General features: G+C 40.9%; 2 protein-coding genes across 2 annotated transcripts in view; both read left to right on the top strand.

The window, feature by feature from the left end:
• Positions 1-1,695, top strand: part of LOC311118172 (uncharacterized protein) — a 6,104-nt gene extending 4,409 nt beyond the window's left edge. The window contains exon 4 of the mRNA XM_084193029.1: positions 1,327-1,695. Within this exon, the coding sequence (XP_084049155.1) occupies positions 1,327-1,621 (295 nt within the window). The 3' untranslated portion in view covers positions 1,622-1,695. The remainder of the gene's footprint in view (positions 1-1,326) is intronic.
• A 109-nt stretch (positions 1,696-1,804) lies between these two features.
• LOC311118170 (NLR family CARD domain-containing protein 3-like) lies at positions 1,805-6,168 on the top strand (the record flags this gene model as incomplete). Its single annotated transcript, XM_084193028.1, has 4 exons — positions 1,805-2,252; positions 2,580-3,528; positions 3,864-3,981; positions 6,055-6,168. The coding sequence occupies 4 exons, from the start codon at positions 1,805-1,807 to the stop codon at positions 6,166-6,168; spliced, it is 1,629 nt and encodes a 542-aa protein (XP_084049154.1).
• Positions 6,169-6,380: the final 212 nt, after the last annotated feature.

The following is a 6,380-nucleotide window of genomic DNA, read 5'->3' as shown; positions in this document are numbered from 1 at the left end:
TACTACTACTACTACTACTACTACTACTACTACTACTACTACTACTACTAGGTGGAATCCTCTAACATATATTGATTTAAGACTTATATTGATTGTACAACTGATCCATTGTATGAACTGAAATGTCAAGATTGTGATTTATCATGAAGATATTTCCATGGATTAACAAACCCATCTTGTTCTTTGCTCCATTCTGATCATTAAAACATTCATGGTGTTACTGGAGGTCCATCTACTGTATATGTCAAGGTCCTGATACATACTGTATGACTCCAAACATCACTAAACTTTCTGCAGCTCTGCCAGAGGATCAGTATTAAGTCTCTCTCGCTCTCTCTCTCTCTCTCTCTCTCTCTCTCTCTCTCTGTGTCTGTCTGTCTGTCTGTTCTGCCAGAGGATCAGTATTAACATCTACAATCTCGCTCTCCTTTATCTCTATAGTGGAAGGTCTACTCTGTTAAAGGATCAGTATTAACATCTACAATCTCTCTCTCTCCTTTATCTCTGTAGTGGAAGGTCTACTCTGCCAGAGGATCAGTATTAACATCTACAATCTCTCTCTCCTTTATCTCTGTAGTGGAAGGTCTACTCTGTTAAAGGATCAGTATTAACATTTACAATCTCTCTCTCCTTTATCTCTGTAGTGGAAGGTCTACTCTGTTAAAGGATCAGTATTAACATCTACAATCTCTCTCTCTCCTTTATCTCTGTAGTGGAAGGTCTACTCTGTTAAAGGATCAGTATTAACATCTACAATCTCTCTCTCTCCTTTATCTCTATAGTGGATGGTCTACTCTGTTAGAGGATCAGTATTAACATCTACAATCTCTCTCTCTCTCCTTTATCTCTGTAGTGGAAGGTCCACTCTGTTAAAGGATCAGTATTAACATCTACAATCTCTCTCTCTCTCCTTTATCTCTGTAGTGGAAGGTCTACTCTGTTAAAGGATCAGTATTAACATCTACAATCTCTCTCTCCTTTATCTCTGTAGTGGATGGTCTACTCTGTTAGAGGATCAGTATTAACATCTACAATCTCTCTCTCCTTTATCTCTGTAGTGGATGGTCTACTCTGTTAAAGGATCAGTATTAACATCTACAATCTCTCTCTCCTTTATATCTATTATGGAAGGTCTACTCTGTTAAATGATCAGTATTAACATCTACAATCTCTCTATCCTTTATATCTATAGTGGATGGTCTACTCTGTTAGAGGATCAGTATTAACATCTACAATCTCTCTCTCCTTTATCTCTGTAGTGGAAGGTCTACTAGGTTAGAGGATCAGTATTAACATCTACAATCTCTCTCTCCTTTATCTCTATAGTGGAAGGTCTACTCTGCCAGAGGATCTGTCCAGGTGTGCAGTGTGTCAGCAGGTGCTGAGGGATCCAGTCTCTATCACCTGTGGACACAGGTTCTGCAGACAGTGCATCACCAGATACTGGGAGAAACCTCCTCCTTCAGGAGACTATGACTGTCCTCAGTGTAGAAAGAGATCCAGAACACGGCCTGTACTACAGCAGCTGAGTCAACCCAATAAAACAAGAGGCTCTGAAAACAGTAAGACCACTTGCACACGTGGGCCAAGTCAATACCTTAATATGATTTACAGTAGTTAACTACAATATTATGAGATAATAGAAGTTACTGTAGTTGTGGAAGGCCCACTTTTCATCCTGTCAATGAATGTTTCTGATACACATCATTTTTCCTCTTCCCTTGTAGTGAATGACAACCTGCAGAGAGCTATAGTAAACCATAAAGACAGTCTGAAAAGGAGGTATGAATGTGTGATAGAAGGCATGGAAAAAGCAGGGAACCAAACTCCCCTCAACAGGATTTACACAGAGCTCTACATCACAGAAGGAGAGAGTGAAGGGGTTAACAATGAACATGAGGTGTGGCAGCTAGAGACAGCATCCAGGACACCAACCTCACATGACACAGCAATCCACTGCAATGACATCTTTAAACCCTTACCAGGCCAAGAGAGAAGCATCAGAACTGTGCTGACGAAGGGCATCGCTGGCATCGGAAAAACAGTCTCTGTGCAGAAGTTAATCCTAGACTGGGCTGAAGAGAAGGCGAACCAAGATGTGGATATCATATTTGTGCTTCCTTTCCGGGAGCTGAACTTGATTAAAGATCTCCAGTACAGTCTTCTCAGACTTTTAAATGGCTTCCACACAGAACTAGACATAGGCAATGCAAAGAAACTCACTGCCTGTAAAGCTATGTTCATCTTTGATGGTTTGGATGAAAGCAGACTTCCATTGGATTTCCAGCACAATGAAAAGGTGTCTGATGTCACCCAGACATCGTCTGTCGATGTTCTGCTGACAAACCTCATCAAGGGGAATCTGCTTCCCTCTGCTCTCCTATGGATAACCTCCCGACCAGCAGCAACCAATCAGATCCCCCCTAAGTATGTTGACCAGGTGACAGAGGTACGAGGGTTCAATGACCCACAGAAGGAGGAGTACTTCAGGAAGAGATTCAGTGATGAGGACCTGGCCAGCAGAATCATCTCACACATAAAGACATCAAGGAGCCTCCACATCATGTGCCACATGCCAGTGCTCTGTTGGATTTCTGCAATAGTCCTTGAGCACATGTTGAGTACAGACAAGAGTAGAGAGATTCCCACGACTCTGACTGAGATGGCAATACATTTCCTGCTCATTCAGACCAGCCTGAAGAACCAGAAATATCATGGAAGAGATGAGATGGATCAACAGGAGCTCATGGAGTCAGATAAGGAAATTCTTCTGAAGCTGGGGAAGCTGGCGTTTGAAAATCTGGAGAAGGGTAATCTCATGTTCTATGAAGAAGACCTGAAAGAGTGTGGCATTGATGTCAAAGAAGCCTCAGTGTACTCAGGAGTGTGCACACAAATCTTTAAAGAAGAGTCTGTGTTATTTCAGAGAGTGGTGTACTGCTTTGTTCATCTGAGCATTCAGGAGTTTCTCTCAGCTGTCTACATGTACCATTGTTACACAACCAAGAACATGGATGCACTGAAGCCCTTCCTCAAGAGAAAGTCTAGAGCTGCATCTGAAGAGCTAACCTCGCATGAGCTGCTGAAGAGTACCGTGGATAAAGCCTTGGCGAGCAAGAACGGACACCTGGACCTCTTTGTCCGCTTCCTTCATGGCTTGTCACTGGAGTCCAATCAGAAACTCCTACGAGGTCTGGTGACACAGACAGAAAGCAGTCCAGACAGCATCCAGAAAACAATCCGATCCCTTAAGGTGATGCAGAGGAAGAACATCTCCCCTGAGAGGTGCATCAATCTCTTCCACTGTCTGATAGAGATGAAAGACCATTCAGTACAGGAGGAAATCCAAGCGTACTTGAGGTCAGAGAAGAGATCCAAAAACCTCACACATTCTCAGTGTTCAGCTCTGGCCTACATGCTACAGATATCAGAGGAGGTTCTGGATGTGTTTGACCCGAAGGTATACAAGACATCAGAGGAGGGTCGTAGGAGACTGCTCCCAGCTGTGAGAGGCTGCAGGAAAGCTCTGTAAGTATTCATGGAAATATCCCACAACAAAATACATTGTAGTTACAGCAGCATTTTTATTGGCTGACTGGATCTGTAAGTACTCATGTGACTATCCCTCAGACCAAACTTGACTGTATGTAAGAACAACAATATTTTCATTGGCTGACTAAACTTTCTATCAGCTGAAAAGTCTTAAACAAACTGTAATATAAAACGGATCAGAAAAGTTGTAGCATTGAGACATCTATACACAGTGTTCACATTATTAGTGCAGGGGTAACAGTGTAAGCAGGAAAAGCTAAATGTAACATTTTAATACAACCTGTCCCTCATGGTATTTACTCTGTTGACAGACTCACTGGCTGTAAACTCACAGACACATCCTGTGAAGTGTTGGCCTCAGCTCTCAGTTTAAACCCCTCAAACCTGAGAGCGCTGGATCTGAGTAACAATGACCTGAAGGATTCAGGAGTGAAGCTGCTCTCTGCTGGACTGGGGAATCCCCACTGTAAACTGGAGACTCTGAGGTCAGTATTCCTGTAGTTGGTCAACAAGTGATAACTGTTCACCAGATCCACATGTGTTTACCAGGCACACATAGTCCACAACATATGTGTTTGGACAGTGAAGCTTACAGTTTTACATTTGGTGCTATGCTCCATCATTTTGGATTTGAGATATAATGTTTCATATTAGGCAACAGTACAGAATGTCACTTTTTATTTGAGGGTATTCATACATACCTGTTGTACTGTTTAGAAATGAAAGCACTTTATGTATCTAGTTCTCCCATTTGAAAAAGTCATAAGTATTTGGACAAATTAATTTAGTCCAAAGTGTAGTATGTGGTCCCATATTCCTTACCCACAGTGATTACATCAAGCTTGTGATTCTACAAACTTGTTGAATACATTTGCAGTTTGTCTTGGTTGTGTTTTGGATTATGTTTTTCCCAATAGAAACTGAATGGTGAATAATGTCCTGTCATTTTGGAGTCACTTCACTTGTATTGTCAGTAAGAATAGAAGATGTTTCTGAACACTTCTACATTCATGTGGATGCTACCATGATTATGAATAATCATGAATGAATCGTGAATGATGATGAATGAGAAAGTTACAGAGGAACAAGGATCATACCCCCTCTGTTATTGGTAATGGTGAGAGGTTAGCATGTTTTGTTGTAGCCTCTGTAACTCTCTCACTCATTATTATTCATGATTCATTCATGATTATTCTTAATCATGGCATCATCAGGATTAATTTAGTAGTGTTTAGAAACATGTTATCTACTCACTTAGACAGAAAATTACTCCAGTCATCATCCACCATTCAGTTACTATCGGGCAAAACATAACCCAAAACACAACCAAAACAAACTGCAAATGCAACCAACGAGTTTGGGACCAAATACTAAACTTTTGACTACTTTAATACACTATAAGTGAATTGGTCAGAATACTTTTGACTTCTTCAAATGGGGGACTAGATACATAAAGTCAATCTAAATCTGATACCTCACTGTCTGTCTTTTGACTGATACTGCTTTTTAAACTGCTCTGGTCAGTCTACTCAAATATTTGTACAAACATTTTTCTATCTACAAGCAATAATTTGATAATTTCAAATAATGATACATTAATTTATGAATAGATATGTCAGGTTTCAGGACACTGATATATCTGAATATGTTGAAAAAATATATTGCCACTATTTTCACCACCAAAAAATAGCAGTGTGGTTTTAATATGATTTGACTCTTTGCAGGCTGTCAGGCTGTCTAGTCACAGAGGAAGGCTGTGCTTCTCTGGTCTCAGCTCTGAAGTCAAACCCCTCACACCTGAGAGAGCTGGATCTGAGTAACAATGACCTGAAGGATTCAGGAGTGAAGCTGCTCTCTGCTGGACTGGGGAATCCCCACTGTAAACTGGAGACTCTGAGGTCAGTATTCCTGTAGTTGGTCAACAAGTGATAACTGTTCACCAGATCCACATGTGTTTACCAGGCACACATAGTCCACACCATATGTGTTTGGACAATGAAGCTTACAGTTTTACATTTGGTGCTATGCTCCAGCATTTTGGATTTGAGATATAATGTTTCATATTAGGTGACAGTATATAATGTCACTTTTTATTTGAGGGTATTCATACATACAGTCGTATGAAAAAGTTTGGGCACCCCTCTGAGGCTGCATAATAATTTACTCTGTCATCACAGAAAATGATCACAGTGGCATGCCATTCATTTTCTAATAAAAGCTGAGTACTGGGGTATTGTCCAGACAAAGATTTTTAGTGTAGCAATATTAAGTTGTATGAAATTAAATCAGATGTGAAAAATAGGCTATGCAAAAATGTGGGCACCCTTGTCATTCTGTTGATTTGAATACCTGTAACTACTTAGCACTGATTCATTGGAACACACAATTGGTTTGGTGAACTCATTAAGCCTTGAACTTCATAGACACATGCATCCAATCATGAGAAAATGTATTTAAGGTGGCCAATTGCAAGTTGTTGTTCTCTTTGACTCTCCTCTGAAGAGTGGCAACATGGGGGCCTCAAAACAACTCTCAAATGACCTGAAAACAAAGATTGTTCAACATTATGGTTTAGGGGAAGGATACAAAAAGCTATCGCAGAGATGTAAGCTCTGAGTGTCCACTGTGAGGAACATTGTGAAGAAATGGAAGACCACAGGCACAGTTCTTGTTAAGGCCGGAAGTGGCAGGCCAAGTAAAATATCGGAGAGGCAAAGGCGAAGGATGGTGAGAACGGTCAAAAACAGCCCACAGACCACTTCCAAAGACCTACAACATCATCTTGCTGCAGATGGTGTCACTGTGCATCGTTCAACAATTCAGCGCAC

The sequence above is a fragment of the Coregonus lavaretus genome (genome assembly GCF_964263955.1).
Source record: "Coregonus lavaretus genome assembly, contig: HAP1_SCAFFOLD_1089, whole genome shotgun sequence".
Taxonomy (NCBI): domain Eukaryota; kingdom Metazoa; phylum Chordata; class Actinopteri; order Salmoniformes; family Salmonidae; genus Coregonus; species Coregonus lavaretus.
This window is presented reverse-complemented; position numbering and strand designations above follow the sequence as displayed.